Consider the following 21,224-nt stretch of genomic DNA (forward strand, 5'->3'; position numbering starts at 1 on the left):
GCTCAAAGAAATGAAACATTGTTATCATAAGGAGGGCAATTGCATAGATGTGACCCACACAAGGGAAAATAGTTTAACAGGAAGAATTTAGCTTAGATTAATATAACAATTTCAAAATGACAATAGTTCCTAAATTTTCAGATCATGAGAAATACAATAATAGATCAGGGTTGCATAGTCATCTTAAATTTAAATTTTTTTTCTCAATTACAGTTGACATTTGTATTAGTTTCAGGTGTTCAGCATAGTGGTTAGACATTTATATAACTTATGACGTGATCCCCCATAAGTCTGGCACCATACCCAGTTATTACAATATTACTGACTATATTCCCTAAATTGTACTTTACATCCCTATGACTATTTTGTAAAACTGTGCAGTCTTTTTTGAGGCAAGTAATGTCTACATTATCTGTAGCATTAAGAAAATAGGAGAGATGTAGAAACAAGAAGTTATAAAGCTAGTAAAATAAGAGTGGCACATATTTAAGAAACACTGTAATATTCAGATTGAACAGGGCCTTTGAGAGTTGAATTTGGTTGAGGATAGTAAGGAGAACAGCTTCAACGATTTTTCAAGATCTCAAATCTAATGTGTGGCAGAACGGCACATTGCTGGAACCCTGGTCTCTGGCCCCTCATTTAGGTTTTAAATGGCAAAGACTCCTGCCAACTTCCTTAGGTGCCCTCATGGTCCTCTTCTCACAGGCAGTATTCCCAGCATCACTGCCTGGAATGGTGCAGAGGTGGGTGCAAAACTTCAAAGTCCTTCTTAGGCTCATGATTTAATAAAGACAACGTTATGAAGACATTAAAAAAAAAAAAAAAGGTGGGTAAAGAAAAAGCACCACAGATCAAAGGAGAGTGAGAAAACAAATCTTTACATTTAGAAAAATTATAGTAGTTAAAAAAGCCTTCTTTCCTTGTTGGAAATGTGTTTTGTCTTCTGTCTACCTGGATGAGGGACACATCACATCTTAATCAGACTATAGGTGACAGGAAGCAGCCAGGGAGTAAATTCCATGGACGACAAAAATCAGGATTCAAGACAATCTCAGGCGGGAAGAACAGGTTAATTTTAGCAACATAAAATGTAATGGGGGCAGACGTAAAATTCCCGCACTGAGGGTCAACAGTCCAATCACGCCTGGGTACTGGGATTGTCTTGTAAAGTAACAATTCTACTTTGTAAAAAGATCAGTTTTTTATACCGAAAAGCTTCATAATGCTTCTGTAAGTCTTACTTTGGGGATGGAGAACTAATCATAAATAATTGGGAGAGACGATTTGAAGTGTATAGTGTTAGGAGTCAGTTATTCAAACATAAAGTCTTAATTAATAAGTGAATTCCTTTTCAGGTGATCCAATAACTACCAAGGTTGGGCTTGCTTCTAGAAAGGTCCACCAACAAGCAGGACCAAAATATTTCAAGCAACGTGAATGACTGCGAAGGACTCCGTTGGTCCTCATAGTGCATCTGTCCCCAAGCGATAAGGCATTCAGTCGCTGGCCCTCATGCTCCTCACAGGAAGCTGGTTGGACTACCTTTTCAGTGGGTTACGCACTGACAGAGGGTCGGGCTTGGCCAGCAAAGTGAGAGAGCCGCAGGGGGAAAGCCCAGCGCCCAGGGGCAGAGTGGAGGCTGGTCTGGCCTCCGCTCCACGCAGGAAGGCTTCCTGCAGGTCTCACGCTTTGTGGAGTCCAGGGTTGGCAGCTCCCTTTTCTCTCTGGCACAGATCTGTATCCTGCGTGTGTATCTAAGAATTTCCTTCTGTAGTCAAGACAGGAGGTATAATTTACTTGACAGACAGTTACTGAGAGCCAGGCTGAGTACTGAGGATTCAAGGATGATATAAACAAGGTCACGGCCCCTGCCAGCTCAGTGCTCACCCAGACTTCCTTTCCGCTTTCCGAGGGACACACTCTGCTCCTTATGGGCAGCAGAACAGCCCACACAGGGCACCTTAAGAGCACGGCTCCAGGGCATGATGCTAATAAGGTGGGGGTACACCCTCTCAGGGCGTAAAGCACCAGAGCCACACCTCCAGAACTCAAGGCAGTGGAAAGATCAGAGGGATTCAGGGGTTGGGGGCGCCCCTTCACTGACTGAGCAGGGAGGCACAGGACTGATTCCAAGAACCTGGGACTCCTGGGTTGGCCCGAGGCTGAAGTTGATAAACTGTGGCCCAAAGGCCATGAATAGCTTCTAATTATAGCCTTTGGGTATCCCTGCCTTCCCTTTGTACTTTTTTAAAATTAAACTTTTTACTGAGATAATTATAGATTTATATGCAGTTTTAAGAAGTAATACAGAGAGCTCCCACATCATTTTCAGCCAGTTTCCTCCAATTATAACATCTTGAAACAGTATATACACTGAGTGGCCATATTATTATGATCTCTGAACGCATAATAATCTGGCCACTCAGTGTAGACTGACCACAGAGTTGGGATTTTAAAATAAGGTTTTTCCATGTATAAGAACTGCATTGTGGGTAGTTAGAAAGAAGCAGAGGACTTACTAGCCAGAGGCTGGGGGCCACTATCTCCTGGTCCCTTGACATATCAAGATTTGCAACCTTTCCCTTACACATAAGTACACTGAGCGGCCAGATTATTACGCGTTCAGAGATCATAATAATCTGGCCACTCAGTGTATAGCACAGTATCAGAATCAGGCTATTGATACAGTCAAGCTACATCACAGCTCTGTCATGAAGAACTTCCTGTGGCCCCTTTCCAAGTACACCTACCTCCCTTCCCGAAACTGCTTCCCATCCTCATCCCTAGCCCCTGAGAAAATATAAATTTTTTCCATTTCTCTAATTTAGTCAATGTCATATAAATGGAATAAACAGTGTGTAACCTTGCATATGCCGATGGCTTGTTCCTTTTTATTGCCGTGGATATACCATAATTTAACCGTTCCATCATTGCAGGGTAGGTGGGCTGTTTCCAATTTTTGGCTCTTGCAAATAAGAGTGCTACCGCATTTCTTTGTATGCTTTTGTGTAAACATAAGCTTCCATTGCTCTTGGGTAAATGTCCAAGAGTACCATTGCCGGGTCATATAGTAGTTGCATATTTAGTTTTATAAGAAACTGCCAGACTATTTTCCAGAGTGGCTGTATCATTTTATGTTCCCACCAGCAATGTATGAGAGATTCAGTGTCTCCACATCCCTGCCAGCATTTGATGTAGTCAGTGTATTCTATTTTAGCCATCCTGATAAATGTAGTGATATTTTCTTTTGATTTTAATTTGCATGAAGTATATTCACTGTAGGGTGTTTGTAGATACTCTTTATCATGCTGAGAAAGTTCTCAGTTCTTAGTTTGCTGAGAGCTTTTTTTTTAAACCATGAATGAGGGTTGGATTTTACCAAATGCCTTTTCTGCATCTGTGGATATGATCATATAATTTTTCTTATTTAAACTGTTGTTAGGGACTAAATGTCTGTGGCCCCCACATGCATATGTTGAAGCCCTATCCCCCAATGTGACAGTATTTGGAGACAGGGCCTATGGGAAGTAATTAGGGTTAAATGAGGTTATGAATGTGAGACCCCATGATGGGCTTCGTCCTTAGAAACAGAGCAAGAGAGATCAGAGCTCTCTCTCCATCTTGTGTGAAGACAGTGAGAGGGCCCTCACAAAAGCGAACCTGCTGGCACCTTGAACTTGGACTTCCCAGCCTAAAGAACTGAAAAATAAATGTCTGCTGCTTAAGCCACCCAGACTGGTATTATTTATAGCAGCCCAAGCTGACTAAGACAGCTGTTGATATGGGGATTACATTGATTGATGTTGAACCAGCCTTGCATTAGGGATAAATTTCACTTGCTCACGGTGTCTAATTCTTTATATAGCGCTCGATTCAATGAAAACATGGGCTAAAAGAAAACCAAGCACTGCCACCTACTCACCCATCTGCCCTAGATCCTTGATTTATAACAACCTAAACATACAACAGCCAATTCTCATTGGAAACAAATCGACAGGCCTGTGAGAAAGAATTTCCAGTCTACAAATAAATTCCAGACCTATTTTCTGAAACCTAAATCACTATAGCTTAAGAGGAAGAAAAAAGAGGCAGCAAAAAACTAATAAGGGGCTCAGAGACTTCACCAACAGACCATCTGCCCTGGCATCAGAGCAGAGGCCCGGTGGGTGACTCGCAGCTTCTAAAGCCCCTTTCCTCTTCCGAGAATAATCTGCATTAGGTGACATTGCTTTGGAAGTCTTACAACAAGCCGATTACTGGCCTGGAAACCAGTAATCCTGCAATGCATTTCGTTCAGGAAAGAAACAGGTACGTATTGATCGAGGATTTTAAAATGCTGGCACCCAGCTGGGCCACATCACAATGTCTCCTCTGGACTGTTAGGACCTATTAAATACATGCCTTTAGGGGGTTTAATGGGCACATTAATCTATGTAGAGGCTTCAGTTTTAAATGCAGATGCTCAGGCAACAAAATGCAATCTGGCGGATGACTTGCTCAACACCCAGGTGCAAGAAGGGCCTCTGGACCAGCACACCCACCAGGCTGCCCAGAGCTGGGGAAGGAGGGAGGGCAAATGCGGGCTGCCTCCACCCTCACTGAACACCACCTTAAATACAAGCAATAAGGGGATAGAAAGGCTCTACAGAGCAAGGCACCACTCCCCAGAATTCCTCAGAGGCAGTGAGGGAGGGCAGAGCCGCGGAGAGACTCAGGCATGATTGTGGGGCTCCCCTTCCAAGCAGCCTCAACAATTCTCCTAAGATGTTTAAGTCAGTTTTTTTTTTTTTTTTTTTTTAATATATATTTTATTGATTTTTTACAGAGAGGAAGGGAGAGGGACAGAGAGTTAGAAACATCGATGAGAGAGAAACATCGATCAGCTGCCTCCTGCACGCCCCCCACTGGGGATGTGCCCGCAACCAAGGCACATGCCCTTGACCGGAATCGAACCTGGGACCCTTCAGTCCGCAGGCTGATGCTCTATCCACTGAGCCAAACCGGTTAGGGCGATGTTTAAGTCAGTTTTGAAGGCCCATCCCAAGTTTTGAGACTTGCTCTCCTCAACTGTAGTACATCTCCCCATAGGTCTGACTACATGGGTTCCTACATTGACCCTCTCCATCTGAGAGGGCACTCTCTTCCTCCACAGAACACCTCCTGGGGACCTCCCTACTTTTGCTAGAAACAGAGTCACTGTGCCGCCTGCCTAATTAACACCCTCATCACAATACATCAACACTTACTGAGATTTTCTGAGCATTGACCCAATAAGTCTCCATGCACTGTCTCATAGGCAAGCCACACAACAATTCACAGCATGTGTCTGCCTTCCCATGTGTGGGACATGCATTTCCTGCTAGTCAACTTGTTTCTAGTTGGAGATATCAATATCTCACGGTGTACTGCAAAGAGCCATGACTTCCAGGCATGTCACCACTGACTTGGCTCAATGCTCAAAAGAGAGTGCTGTCCTACCCCCTATGCAGGCTCTGAGCCGTCAGGGAGAAATACCTGGAGCAGTGAAGGTTCTCCACCTGGCTGCTCATTTGGTCGCCTGGAGCTCTGAAAAACGCCCAAGCTCAAGCCATACCCCAGACCGATTAAATCAGAGCCTCTGGGTGTGGGGCCTGGGCATTAGTATTTTGAAGGCTCTCCAGGTGATCACATTCGCAGCCAACACTGAGAAGTTCCTGACCAAATGGAATTTCCATGCCTGAGGTCCATGAACTCAAGCGAGAAAACAGTAATTATGATAATAGTAACAACCATCCATTGAGTTGTTCTCCATTCTCATTACATGTACTAAGCACTCTGCATGGATTACTTTGTTGAATCCTTACAACAAATCCCTAGGTAAGTGTTGTTATGCTGATTTTACAGACAGGAAACCAAGGCTCAAGGCAGTGACTACCTTGGCTAAGGTCACAGAGATGATAAATGGGATTCACGGCATGTACTCCTGCCAAGAAAAAACTGGGAAATATTGTCAAATGGTTGACACCTTCACAGAGATGGAAAATGAAAACATGGTTGCCAGGACCAGGGGAGGGGAAAATGGGGAGTAAGTGTTTAAAGGGTATAGAATTTTGGCCCTGGCCGGTGTGGCTCAGTTGGTTGAGCAATGTCCCATGCACCGAAAGGTCATGGGTTCAATTCCTGGCACATTGTCAGGTTCCAGGTTTGACCTGACAGTAACTGTGCACCCTTAACGCCCTCATGGAGTGTGTAGATCTACTAACCTGGAGTAGGACCAGCGGGCTGCATCAGCTCTGCTCAGGCTCCCGCCCTCACTGAACCGGTGAGAACACACTGGGCTCCTGTGTGTTGCCTCCCGAGGGAACCCTGTTTTCCAGCTATGAGTGGTGGGTAAGGGAGGGGAGGAGAGGTGTGGAGCACTCCACTGCTCCCCTCCCATCAGCCACTCCCTGGCCTTTCACCCAGGCAGCTGGCCCTAGCCACAACCCAGAGGGTGAAAAGGAGAAAACTCAATGGAACCCATGCTGAAGTTGAGAGGAACAAAGGCTAAATATAGGCCCAATTAGCCACAGCAGAGAGCTCCTGGAGAGAATGCCAGAAAGGCAGGATGAGTTCAGGAGAAGAGGGAGGAGGGAGACGTCGGGAAGGGAGAGCCCAGTACTGCTGGTCACAATGCGCTTCAAGGTCAGTTGTCATGGGCCTCCATCACTCCACTGCAGGAGTGCACACCGGGACAACCTTCACGCACAGCAGTTCCACTCTAGCTGTCAGCGACAAGGGGATGCATGCCCTGACCCAGCAGTGCCACTTAGACAAATCTTTCCCACAGACATAACCACACTACAATAAGACCTCAGGATAAGCAGCAGCAGGTAACATAATCTCAATATCCATCAATAGGGGATAGGTTAAGCTACTTATAGTTCATCATCCGGTTACTTTTGGAGAAAACAAGAGCAGCAGTGAAACATCCCAAGGACCAGCTTCCAAAAACTTCTAGAAAAGATGCTCTACCTATGGATTCCTACAGATTCTCAACTCCAGCTACATGGTCAATGCTTGGCATCAGGAGCCGTGCAGAGGGCTTTTCCAGACTACAAACTACCTACTGGTATTAAGGTAACAATATATATATATTAAATATCTATATATCTATATATATCTATATATCTATATCTCTATATCTACATCTACATCTACATCTATATATATATATATTTATTTATTTTTAAATCCTCACCCGAGGATATTTTTCCCATTGATTTTTAGGGAGAGTGGAAGAAAGAGGGAAAGACAGAGAGAAACATCAATGTGAGAGAAACACATCGACTGGATGCCTCCTCCACAAGCCCCGACCAGGGCCCTAGCTGGGGAGAAGCCTGCAACCGAGGTATGTGCCCTTGACCAGAATCAAATCCGGGACCCTTTGGTCCACAGGCCGATGCTCTATCCACTGAGCCAAACCCTCTAGCGCTTGAGGTAACAATATTAAGCTGTATGTGAAGATATGTAACTAAAATGTGAGGTGATTATGGAGAGAATATATTCATACTAGAGGCCCAGTCCACGACATGCATACACTGGGGGGAAAAGGGGTCCCTCAGTCTGGCCTGTGCCTTTTCGTAGTCCAGGACCCCTTGGGGGGTGTCTGTCTGCTGCAGAGGCGGGAGAGGCTCCCACCATTGCCTCGTCAGCCGTGATCCCAGCTTCTGGCTGAGCACACTGACCACCAGGGGGCAGCTACTGCATTGAGCATCTGCCCCCTGGTGGTCAATGCGTGTCATAGCAACTGGTCGTTCAACCATTTGGTCAATTTGCATACTAGCCTTTTATTATATAGGATAAAACAAAAGCTTGGTTCTTATAAAACCAAGGATTTCTTGCAAAAGAAAACCAATTTTTCTGTTTTAGTATCAAACATCTTAAGAAGTGTCCATGTGGGCACTTAGAAAGGCACAGAGTAGAGAGAAAATGAGGATGCAGAATGAACAGCACTGGGTCACTGAGAAGATGGGTAAGTGGAGGGATGTTTAGGAGCTGAAAGAAGGGGGGATGTCCTTGGGCTTCTGCTTGAAGGACTGTGCAAATGGGGGTGCTATTCATTAATAGAGACCATGGGATGAGAACCGAATGGGCATGTGCAGGTTGTCTTGGGCATTTGGATTTGAAGTACCTGTGGTGTACCTGTGGATCATTCATATAAACATGCCCATGAAGACAGCTCCACACGAGGGTCAGGGATAAAGCCAAGCTGGAGAGGGTGGCGTGACCAGCGCGAGGTGGTACAATCAAGGTGGGTGTGCAGAGTGAGAGCAGATAAGGGCTCAGAGCCCTGAGGAAAGTTGGGTTTAGAGGCAGGAAGAGCAAAAGGAGATGAAGAAGTGCCTTTGCAGAAGAAAACCAGGAACTGAAGCATCAAGGAGCCAAGGGGAAGTTCAGGGAAGGGAAGGGCAGGCAAGACTCAAATTGTAGTCACTTTCTCCAATAGAACACAAGCTCCATGATGGCCAAGACTTTTTTCTCCTGGACTGTTCACTGGTGCAAAGCAGGTGCTTAATTAGTAGTTGTTGGTGCATGAAATAATATGTGACTCTGGTGAGATCAGTGGCAGAGAAGTGAGGGGGTCGGAGACAACTTACTAGAAGATCCTGAGTTTCCGTCTCTAACAGCCAATTTACCCCAGGGATATATCTGACTTCTCAGGATACCCAGCGTCCTTGTCAGATTACCTGTTCTAACTGAAAATGTGTTGGTCAACACATGTGAACATCATTGATCTAAATATGAAAATTATGCAACTGAAAATATCAGAGTTCTCAATGAGCCTTTCTCTTAAAAATAAGAATTTAAAATTTTATGTGTAGCTCTTACACCAATTCCTAGCTCCCGATCCCATTGCCTCTAATGACTTGTCCTGTGCATGACAACGCCACCCCTACTTGGTGGGTTAGGTATCATAACCATATACTATTAGCTACTAAGTAAAACCCCTATGATGATATAAGAAGTTCCAGTTATAACACACAGGACATTTGTACAGGAGCCAGGAGTTCCTGGTTCTGGTCCCAGCTTTGTTACTCCCTAACTTATGTAAGTCCCTTCCCTTTTGGGGCCTCCATTTCCTTGCAACTCTAAAAAGAAAAGTTGTATATCTCACAGGGTTCTGGGGATAAGCAATACATATGTGAAAATAAAATGAAAAGTGTAAAATGTTACGTACATACAAATATTGTTATTGGGATATTTCTTTATTAAAGTACCGGAGCATATGAAGTCCTAGTCAGTAAAACACTTGCAGATTCTATGTGTAAGATGCCAAGGAAGGTGCTTTAATAAGAAGCAGCCACAGATGTTCATAGCCCGAAGTTATAAGCCACACAGGTGAAACATGGCGGTTAAGAGCAAGCCTGTGGAACTGTTAGCATAGACAGTCAGTCGGAGAGCCAGGGAGTCTCCCCCACTAGCCCAGATGAGGCAGGGAGAGGTTCTTACACAAGCATGCTGAAAGCTAGAAGATGAATGGGTAGGGCCTGAGCTTACCAAAAGCTAGAAAAATAAATGGATAGTACCCGAGTGGCCAAAAGCTAGTAAGATAACTGGATAGAAAAAAAAGCCCTCTCCCCCCATCCCTATAACGACTGCAGGCTTGAGCAGGCAGGGAAGATGGTCTTTGAGATGGGAGTCCATCAGACTTCCTTTCCTTTTCACCAGCACCTGTCTCATGAATTTGGCTTTCTCTGTGGCAGGCAGCGGAACCTGTGTTTCATTTACAGAACCAGATGGCCAGGGTGCCATTCTTAGTTCTGACACTTTAGAACAGGAACTTTGGTTGGATTACCTAACTTCTCCTGGCCTCAGTTTCCTCATTTGTGTAATGAGGATAAGAGAGTTGAGGTGAGGATTAAAAGACTTAATCATTATAGAACTCCGACAAGAGAAGTAAGCAATTTATACTGAACACCGTTATGGTGCTTTGGTAGGAGTACTGGGCTAGGCATTGGAGGGATTAAAAAACACACACCCAATACTGTGTGCCTTCTTAAATTTTATAACTGTGACAACATGGGTTGTTACACTCAGTTCTGTGGAAATCTAAGTTTTGTGAGGAAATTGAGACTTAAGAAGAAATTTGCCTACATCAGTGGCTCTCAGCTAGGGGTGATACTGCCGCCTCCTCCTGGAGGGGAACGTTTGACAATGTCTGGAGTCATATTTTGGTTGTCATGACTAGGGAGGAGGGAGTATTGCAGGCATCTAATAGGTAGAGGGCAGAGATACTGCTAAACATCCTGCAATACATAGGACAATCGCCCACAACAGAGAATTATCTGGCCCAAAATGTCAATCGTGCAGAAATTGAGAAACCCTGGCCTCGTCAACAAGTAGTTAATAAGCAGTGGAGAGGCACTTGTACCTAGGTCTTTGGATTCCAAATTCCAGTGCTTTTCTTCTGTGTCAAACACTGAGAAATATAAGAGAAACTCTGACCCGGGTCAGAGGGGTGGTGTGGTCTGCTGGGGAGTTCTGAGTACCCACAGAGCACTCAAATTATGAGAGACACAGAGCGAATAAACAGCAAGTGTTTCATCAGTTGAGAGGACAGTAAGTTCCATGTAGTGTACTGTTTTCTGGGTGGACTTCCTGGTGGTGGTGGTTCCTTGCTGGAAGTCAATTCCAGCATGTCAGCAGGACAGAATCATCTGGGATTGCTGAAAGGCATTTCCCCAAACCTGAATAGGACTGTCCGTCTGCTGCCAGACAGCTCAGGGCATCTTAATCTGCATGTTATTGCCTCCTGTTGGCCAAACACCTGAACAGTTGCAGGCTATTCCCCAATCTGACAATGCTTCTGTAAACCCTACCCTTTGAAGTGTATTATCTCCATCTTGCCTTAGGACAAATTGTGTTAATAAAAGCACGGGTCCCAAGTCAAGGGGAAGTCTTTTTAGCTCCTTTAGCTGAAACTCCTCTGACCCCCAATGCCTTTCAAAATTATCTTTCGTCTTTGGACGCCTTATTGAATCTACGTATCAGCCTGTCTTCAGATTGCTGAACCCTTCGTAATGCTGGGACAAGAACCCCGGCAGTTCCTGAGCTGGGTTCTGAATGGGCAGGCCTTAAAAGGGCAGAGTTGCCCTGACTGGTTTGGCTCAGTGGATAGAGCGTCGGCCTGCGGACTGAGGGGTCCCGGGTTCGATTCCCGGTCAGGGGCATGTACCTTGGTTGCGGGCACATCCCCAGTGGGGGGCGTGCAGGAGGCAGCTGATCCATGTTTCTCTCTCATCGATGTTTCTGGCTCTCCCTTCCTCTCCCTTCCTCTCTGTAAAAATCAATAAAATATATATTTAAAAAAAAAAGGGGGGGGGCAGAGTTTTCCAACAGCAACACTATCAGCTCAAAACAATAAAACATTGCCTTTAAAGTTCTGAAGCAAAATAATTCTTTCTCAGCTTAGGTTTCACACCAAATTGTCAATTAAATTAGTGGGTAGAATAAAGAAAGACTTTTTCCCAGACATACAGTCTCAAACTGTTTCTCTCCTATGTTCCTTTTCTTAAGAAGCTCAGGGAATATGTGCGTGGATGAAAGGGGCCACATGCTGACCATGGCAGTCTTGCAAACTCAGAGACCTAAAAAAACCACAAAAGATGGTCTGAAAATTAAATATTTAACTACAAACAGGTTATAGTGGGTAGTCATGTCCTAGACTGATATTTTCCCTGACAAAGATCAACTTAGATCTTTACTGAGCCTGTTTGCCTTTTTGCCTCTAAGATAACATATCTGTGGGATGTCTGGGTAACTTGTAACTTCCCTTTATCTGGAGCCCCTGGGCACAACCAAATGTGGTGGGCGCCAGGACAGATGCCACAAATTCCTTCATTATCATGTTAATTGTTCCTGCACTCACCTAAGTATGTGTCCATCATTTTACTTTTTATCCAATCCCAGGTGTTTCCCACCGCTTTGCTCTATCCCACCTCCTTAATCCATCACCAAGGAATTTCATGTTACTCACCTATGTCCCTCCTTTGATTGCAATGTATAAATACAAATGTAACCGGCCATTCTCGGGAGCATTATCTCAATTCATTGAGGTTCTGCTTCCCGGCATATGTCGACAGTTTGGCTCAAATAAACTCACAAAAATTCTTTACAGGTTTCAATGTTTTTTTACGTTAACATGCGCTACCAAGTAAGGGTGACGTGGGTTCCAGCAAAAATGATCAACTCTAGGAAAAACAGCAAGTTATAAAAGAATGAAAATGTAATTATAGCATACTCACTGGCTCACCAATGAATAGTATTTACATAATCACACTAATTATGGATCTGTTCAAAATTGTGACACAACTGGATTCAGAGAATGTGGGAGAGAAAGGGGCAATAGATTGTGTCTAGTACTAATCGATTTCTCCCATACATTCATTTTTCAGGAAGGTATGGGAGCTGTGCTATACAATGTGGTAGCCAACAGCCACACGTGGCATTTAAATTTTAATTAATTAAAGTTAAATTTAAAATTCAATTCCTCAGTCACACTACCCACATTTCAAGTATTCAATAGCCATGTGTTGCTACCGTATCAGACGTACAGATACAGGACAGCACTGTACTAGAGGTGAACTACATCAAAACGAGGGAGTAAACCAAGAAAGAGAAAGACAGTGGAATCCAGAAAACAGAAAATCAACCGATATAAAAGTGCAAGGGGAGTCCCTAGGGTACGAGTAAAGAGAGGTCCCAGACAGCTGTCAGTAGGCCCTCTGTCTCTAGATCAATCTAGCTCAAGACTTGTCTATTTTGTCACTTTTTCCATAGAACCCACTTTTGGTTTCATTGATTTTTCTGTAACTTTTTTCTATTTCCTATCTCATTCATTTTTGCACTAGTTTTTATTATTTCCTATTTCCTTCTTTGAATTTGGTACCACATCTTTTCAAGTACGGAAATCCACAGATCAGTGGGGACAGGTGGACCTTGAGGCTGTTTTCCACACAAACGTGGGCTCCAGAGTTGCTTTTTTGTCAAGTCATGCCCCTCCTGTGGGTTTTGGCCTGAACATGCTGAGAAGACAGGTCTCCCTGTCCTGGGTGGGACCCCAGGCAACTCCAGCAGTATTTGAACTTACTTTTAAAAGTATATATATTTTTTATTGATTTCAGAGAGGAAGGGAAAGGTAGAGAGAGATAGAAACATCAATGATGAGAATCGTTGATTGGCTGCCTCCAGCACACTCCCTACTGAAATTGAGCTTGAAACCCCAGGCATGTTCCCTGATGGGATTGAACCATGACCTCCTGGTTCATAGGTTGACACTCAATGACTGAGCCATGCCAGCCAGTGGCACTTACACTTTTAAAGCTCTTATGTGCATGCATTACTTTGATTAAAAACAAAACTATTAAAAAGCAAATTATGTTTAAAAAAAAGGTAGTCAATAACAAGCAATAGTGAAGATATAGAGAAACTGGCACCCTCATACATTGTTAATGGGAATGGGAAATTGTGCAACCATTCTGGAATACAGCTTGGCAGTTCCTTAAAACATTGAACATAGATTTACCAAGGGACCCAACAATTCCACTCCTAGGTATTTATCCAGAGAAATGAAAACATATTTACACAAACACTGTACAGAAATGTTCATAGCAGTAGTGTTCATAATAGTTTCAAACTGGAAACAACCCAAAATATCCATTAACCAATGACAGGATAAACAAAATGTGCCATATCCATGGAGTGGGATACTGTTCTGTAGTAAAAGAGAATAAAATGCTGATGCTACAATACAATGAGCCTGGAAAACATTAGGTCAAGTGAAAAAAAGCCAGCCACAATGTGTGATTCCATTAATATGAAATGTCCAGTAAAGGGAAATTTATACAGACAGAAAGTAGACTAATGGTTGCCAGGAACTGGGAGTAGGAATGGGAAATGACAGCTGAATAATACGAAATTTATCTCTGGGGTGATAGAAATGTTCTAAAATTAGAACATGGTGATGATTGTGCAACTCTGTAAATACATTAGAAACCACTGAATTGTACACTTAAAATGGGTGAATTTTTTGCATGTTAAATTATACATCAATAAAACTGTTTTTTTAAACTTTTTTAAAAAAGCAAATGATGAAGTCCATTTTAAAAAGAGAACTTGCCGACTATGAGCTATGTGCTTTAATGTGGTTATGATAACAACCCTGAAAGGTTGGTATTGCTATCCCCTTTTTACAGATAAGAAACATGAGGCTCAAAGAAGTTAAGCAACTTGTACAATTAGCAAACACAGCAGATGTAAAATGTGTGAGCCTGAGCCCTCACTAGGGAGTCCAGGCCCTTTCTCCCATTTGTGACTGGCTGGGCCCTGAAGCACCATGGGTAGATGACACCCTTCACCCTCAATTCCACACAGCTAGCAACCTAGTCGCCACATTTGTGTAGAGTGATGTCAGGCCAATGGGGGACCTTTGAGTAGGCCACGACTTCCCCTCTCTCTCTCTCTCTCTCTCTCTCTCTCTCTCTCTCTCTCTCCCTCTCTCTCTCTCTCTCTCTCTCACCAGCATTGTGATATTGTGACATACAGAAACACATATTTGCTCTTAATCTCCATTCCTGGCTTATAGCTCCCCAAACACTTGGAATTTCCTAAGTGATAAGAGCAGTGGGAGCATCTTTTATTATAATAGTTTGTCTGTTATCATCAGTTCTTGAAACAGCTCCAGAGCCAAAAACAAAGGTGAAAGGAGTGTGTTATTCACAACAAACCCCTTCCAACCACACCTGCATTTATGAGAATTAGGTAACTTTTGGAAAGCCCCTAAGGATGAGGGCTGGTTGCCAGGGAAACCAACCATAGTTAAGAGGATTAGGACTTTCGGTTCCAAGGAGGGGAGAGAGGCTGGAGGTTGAACCATTCACCAATGGCCAATGGTTTAGTCAATCATGTCTATGTAAGGAAGCCTCCATAAAAACCCAAAGGACAGGGAACGTCTGGGGTAGTGAACACAGGGAGATGCTAGAGAGTGGCATGCTCAGAAGTCATGGAAGCTCTGTGCCCTTTCCTATACTTTGCCCTGTGTGTCTCTTCCATCTGGCTGTTACTGAGTTAGACCCCTTTAAAATAAACTAGTAATCTGGTAAATAAAACCTTTTCCCGAGTTCTGAGAGCTGCTCTAGCAAATTAATCTAATCCAAGGAGTGGGTCATGGGAACCTCCCATTGATAGCCAGTTGGTCAGAAGCCTGGACTTGCCACTGGCATGTGAAGGGGTGAGACCTGATGCTATCTCCTGGCAGATAGTGCCAGCATTGAGTTAACTACTTGGAAGTGCTGCTAAAAGCACACATTGGAGCATGAAATACAGAGACTAGATATGAATCACTAAAAATGTGAGACGGCCAATCTTTGCCACAGGAGGCCAGAAGTTAGCAGACGTTACTATTTGAAAATGAAACTTTGCCTCTCTCCACAGCTCCCCCGGGGTGGCCTGGAGGGTGGGCCCTGGAGCCAGACTCCGTGGGTACAAGTTGCAGTTCTGCCACTCAGCAGCTGAGGGACCCTGGGCAGGTTACTTAAATCCCTCTGTGCCTCAGTTTCCTCATCTCTAAAGGGGAGATGAAAAGAGAACTCTTCTAGCGGACTGTAAAGTGCTTATCTTGTCTATGTATTTAAACCTGAAATTTAACTGTGCAGAACCTGCCTCTGCTCAGCTGTGCAACAAAACTGCCCTTTGGCCCATTATGTTCTCTTGTCTACCCGGGTGGTATCTGCTGGTGAGGGGTAAGCAATGTCCTCCAACACTTACCACACATTCTCACTGACTCATGAAATCAAAGCCCAAATTGACTGTCGTGGTCATCTGGTCCAAGTCTGTCATTGTACAGATGGGGATGAGGTTCTGCATAGCAGAGGGTCCACCTCCCCAGGAGGCCTATCTAATGTGATTATCAAATACTCTACCCTATAAGCTTTTGTGTCCCGACTTCTCCAGAGAGCTCGCCTGTCCTTGTGGCTGAAGAAGTAGGTGAGAAAAAGCCATGCTGTGACTTTAAAGACTGTCAAATGCTAATTACAAGTTACTCCATTTGAAAGATCACAATGAAAGCATTTTTAATCCTCCTTCTTTCTGTCCAAACCTCCATCACTGGGGGAGGGGAGGGAGCCAATTCTTTGAAAGCTGTGAGCCTAACAGGACAGTTTTGTGGACAATGGTTAAGAGGTAGGCTTTTCCCCCAAGGATGGCTAAAGCATTTTCCTCCCCTCTTGTTACCTTGGTAACTGCTACCTTGGCGCCCTTGTTGATGAGCTGAACCACATTCTCCGCTTGGCCTTTGTATGCGGCTATGAGAAGGCGTTCTGAAAGCGCAGCGACAGCATCCTGCTGGCTCATGAATTAGGAGAGAAAGAGGTTTCCAGATAGAGGTAGACACGTCCCTTCAGCTCCACACGATGTCGTCCCTTCAGCTCCACACGATGTCACTGGCCTGGGCCGGCACCCGCGGGGACAGATGCTCCTGATCATTGGAAGGTGCCTCTATTACTACGCCATCTTCAGGACCTACGGGTTACAAAACAAAGCTGCCATCAGTGCCACAGAGCACACAGGACGGGCCACACGTCCTCTCTCTGATTTTAGGGCATGTGCTGATTGCTCATGGCAGGGGAGGGGACCTGGGGGAGAGAGGACAGCAAGAAGAACACTCGGCACAGCAAAGTACCTGACCTTAGAAGTGCTACCTTCCCTCCTTTCTACCCTCGCAGGGGACTCTGAATTCATCAGAGGACTATGGCCAGAACTTTGAGGTCTGCTCTGCATTTCTGTGAGAATCCCATACACATCACCTGGTTTCCAGACCCACCTTGGGCAGGTGACTGTGCTATGTAGGATCATAAAGGGCTTTCTGGGCCATGGCTATCATGCTAATTCCCCTGGCAGGTTAGGTTCCCATGGAGCACACCCCAAAGACCCTAAGGAGTAGGATTTCCCCCCAGCGTATACTGTCATTCTCTTCATTCTTTTCTCCCTGCAAATCGTGCAGTTTCCTGAGTTCTGGAACAGATGGAGAGCTGGGCACAGGCCTGGGCCGTCTCCCGGGTCCAATTGCTGCTGGAACAACCTGCTTCAGAAACAACAGGGACGCTAGACACACTGACAAGGCACTGCCCACGGTGCTAGGAGTGGCTTCCCAGCTTAACCAGGGGGAAATGAATGGCCTACGAAAACCACCTCTAGGCCACTGAGAGCAGGGGTCTGGAGGCATTAACTAGTAATAAACTTAAGCTCTTCTTTCCACCAAATGGCCAAGTGTATAGAAGGTTAAAGACGGACTCCTCCCCGTACCCCTGGGCCACCATGACACTAAACCAAAGGCAGTGGTAATGACTTCAAAGGCGAAGGGTTCTTCCGGCACAAGAAGAAATGCTTAAAGATCTGATCCACAGCAAGGACGGCAAGGAAGTGAGGGCTTCTTTCAGTTTTAAAACATACTTATTAAAAATACCAATATATGCAAAAGGAAAGAAAATGCTATAGCAGAGGGACACCACCCATTCTTCATCCCAGGCCCCACAGACATCTTGTACAGTTGCTTCCAGGCAAATCCAATGCTCCTTTCAATCTCTAAAGATTAAGGAATTGGCCATGATGTGACTGGAAAAGGTCTGGACTGTACCACACTGTACCTCCCGTTCACCGTGACATCGGGCAGGCCATCTCCCCAACCCCTCTGGGAGGCTGGGGTTAAGGCTTAGACATAGGACAGACATAACCACAGGACTGCGGTGGAAATTAAAGATGGTATTTTATTATGTGATTGTATTGGCCAAATGTGAATATTATAACTTCAGAAAGAAGTCTAATCTCTCCCCAACTTGTGAATTATCAAATTTCACCTTGTCATCCAAAATACCCAAAATGCATGTAAAGACTCGAAAGGAAACAGAGAGAAGGAACCTTCACAAATCCTGCTCTGGTCACCAGGCACAAGACGCCTGAACAAGGGTATATGCCAAGGCAGAGATGCCACCATTAGCCAGAGTCAGAGATCCTGGAATCTGTCAGAAGTCTTTGTTGAATGACTGAGTCAGTGAAAGAATAAAGCTGAGACTCAAAAGAGAGAAATGAGCTGGAAATGCTTTTGGAAATTCCCAGGATTGAAGGGAAAGACAGTAGCTTGGGCTTTATGTTTGCCAGACTGCATCACTGTTTGGAAGTGGTTTGTTTTTGTAAACATAGGACACATCGCCTCTCTCTATTCAGGGAATCTGTGGTACCTTCAAACCAATTATACTGAGCTTCTGCTCTGCTTGCCACAACACCAAAAAAGCACTCCAGGCCCAAATGGCAGGCAAATGTGGAATATTAGCTATGGCTTCTTGAATGATCTCCCTCCCACAACCACATTTTTTTCCATCTACTCAATTGTTATTCCTGTGCACTGGACCTAAACCGCCACCTCTCCTCCTCCACAACCCCCCATTCCCAAACCTCTCTTGCAATGGGCCTGCAAATGTCTCGAGTACAATATCCTGGTTCATACAAATATCACCACTAAAAGTTTACTCATTCCACTCCATAACTTGGCTCCTGGGAATAGACAGCTTGCTGCAACCTCAGTGCATGCCATCAGCTAAGGTCAGGAGCTACAGACCAGAAGTGCTGCCTGGTCTCCCTAGCAACAGATGCACGGGGTCAACACCGCCAGCCACTCCCTCCCACCCTCCTGTCCCATGCAATAAATTCAGCCTCTCAGACACTCAGATGGAAGCACAGTTTTTGCCATGGTTGCAAGCTACTGAGACAACCCTGCTTACATAATTACCGTTGGTAAACAGCCCTTTGCAAATCTAGCGCACATTATAATTTTTTTTTTTTGGGAGACAGAAAAACACGATATTTGTGAGAAAATCTTGGCCAAGCAGAAATGTGATAATTTTGCTTTTCAGTGACAGCTACTGAATAATGAAATGTTCCCACTCTTCACCCCACCCAAACCCTCCCCAGCTAGACTCACCTGAGACACAGGGCAGCCTCCAGGATAGGTCACTATTTTGGATACAGAAAACTGCCTGCAAAATCTGGAACAGAATCCCAGGTTTCCAGTTCCTGGCCTGTTGCTAGCACCATCCCCATGTACTTGGGTATCTCAAGTTCATTCTCAAATCCAGTAATAGCCTTATTCCTAGGGCCTCCAGCATTCACTTGCACTTGCATTTGCAGGGTGGGTGGGGAGAAATGAAAGTGGCTGAGACTTCTTTTCTACTTCCTTTCTGTTTCCTCCTCTAACTCTAGCTGTGGATGGGGTGCAGACCCAGCCCAGCTTCATCCCCACTTCTCTCATGATCACTGCCCTACAGAACAATGATCCCTATCCTTTAGAAGTGAGGACCTACTCAGCTTCTCATTGGATACCTTGAAGTGACAAATCAGGCCAGGCAGAGGCAGGCTGTGGGACAGGGAATAAGGGGGAACGAAAGGCCCCCAACAATGAGTGGGGAGGGGAGAGGAAGCGTGGAGTGGTGACCAGTCTATAATCAACTAGTTAAACTTCCCCGCCAACCTGTTGGGTACCCAGGCTGTAGCAGCCCCGTTCCCTTCTTAAATCTGAGCCTCCTCTTCCAAGTGAATCAGCTATCATTCAAGACACTTCCCACTGCTGGCAGTGAGGAATTTCTTTCTGCCCAACTCTGTCAATCACATGCCTCTTTGTCACGATGCTCATTTTCACAGTATTCTGGAGAAAAACCTTAATGGCAACATGCTGCCAGTTCTTTAAGCAGAAATCAAATAGATGCATGACCATAAAATGCAACCAGTTTCCTGAGTCCAGAAAAGCATTTCGCTTCCCATCAAGATTTCCCTCCTTCCTCTCAGTCCACTGCCCTGTTTTCACTGCTCTCCAATTTGCCGATTCTTTTGTCTCCCATCACAAATGCCAGAGGGCCCCACAGCTGTTTAGTCTGTGATGCGACCTGTTTTCTTTTTATAGCAAAAGGTCTCGGAGGTTTGCTTTTGCTGTTTTCTCAAGGATTTACAACAAAGTCTCCTGTTCCCAATATCCCAAAGCCGCTGCATTCAGGCAAAATATACGAGAAGAGACCTGCAAACGAAAGTCCCAGGCAAGCATTATGTACAACCTCCCCGGAGACGATCCACAGGCACCCGGGCACCGAGCACCGGTCCTTAGGGAACGCCATCAGTTACAAGAACTCACTTTGCTCCTGCTGCTCCAAACCCTGCATTAGAGAGAGACTGTACTCACATCCGGGGGTCTGTCCTCCCGTTCTACTGCGTGGTCTGTGGCTGGGTAACTGCAGTCACTTCTTTCCCGTTGAGATCATTAGCTTCCCAAGGCTGTCACGCCCAGTGGGTCTGCAGTGATTTACCTTACAATGCTTGCTGCCTTTCCCCTTGAGCTTCCTCTGCCAACACTAGCCAAGGCACATCTAAGAGCTTATTAGACACCCGTTTAGCTTGCAATGTTTTGTGGCTTCTAGTCTTTAGATTTTGTGGGAGAGCTCCCTCCTGCCGGCAGAGGACCTGTAACACTGCCCTGATGGAAGTCAGGGAATGATTCACTGATGGGAAGGAGGCTTGTGAATGATGCTCAGACAAGGACGTTTGCATCCTTTCAGTAGTAATGCCAGGAGGAGAGATGAATATGCGTGTTGTAAAGGAAGGGAGGAGGCAGCAAGGTTCAAAATTTGTAACAAACTGCTTTTATGGTAACAGGAAAAGGCTCACGTTGTGGGAAGAGCAGCGACCCAGACGCTCCACCTCCTCGCGCAGAGTCCCCGCACAGCGTCCCCACACAGCGACTGCAGCAGCGCAGACACGGGGATGGCTGAGCTGCCATTCCTGACGTTTGTAAACCCGCAGTTTGTCTCTCCACAAATCCTCCTATGAACAGAGTCGCTGAAGAGAAGGGGGAAGGGAGAAAAAAGGGAGCGAGTCTGTTTCAAGTCTGGTCAATGACCATAAACATCACAGGTGTGTCCTCCAGCCCACTTGTTGAAACAACAGAAAACAACTTTCTAACTGTAGCCATCAGAGAAAAAAGAGGGCTTTTGTTTTGAAGTAAGCCAGTGTTATCACCCTTGTCCTCATTTCTAAAGCCAGAATGGTCCTGGAGATGGACAGTAACTCTGTCACAACAAACCTTCAGAGCCCCCTCTCTGCCCAAAGCCTTGCCCCCATTCCGCTGCAGGTAGCAGCTCCTGAGGGTGATGGTCTGGGATTCT

General features: G+C 45.1%; 1 protein-coding gene across 5 annotated transcripts in view; it reads right to left on the reverse strand.

The window, feature by feature from the left end:
* Nucleotides 1-21,224, reverse strand: part of ANKRD6 (ankyrin repeat domain 6) — a 146,857-nt gene that overhangs the window by 38,673 nt on the left and 86,960 nt on the right. For 3 of the 5 annotated variants that reach the window (XM_080664936.1, XM_080664935.1, XM_080664933.1), the window contains exons 1-2: nucleotides 20,246-20,413; nucleotides 16,255-16,542 (exon numbers count right to left, since the gene is read on the reverse strand). In XM_080664936.1, coding sequence (XP_080521062.1) covers nucleotides 16,255-16,374 — 120 coding nt within the window. In that variant the 5' untranslated portion in view covers nucleotides 16,375-16,542; nucleotides 20,246-20,413. Of the gene's footprint in view, nucleotides 1-16,254; nucleotides 16,543-20,245; nucleotides 20,414-21,224 lie in introns of those variants that run through there. The other 2 variants (XM_080664934.1, XM_080664932.1) reach the window with 1 other exon arrangement.

The sequence above is a fragment of the Plecotus auritus genome (assembly GCF_963455305.1).
Source record: "Plecotus auritus genome assembly, chromosome: 4".
In the NCBI taxonomy this organism is placed as follows: domain Eukaryota; kingdom Metazoa; phylum Chordata; class Mammalia; order Chiroptera; family Vespertilionidae; genus Plecotus; species Plecotus auritus.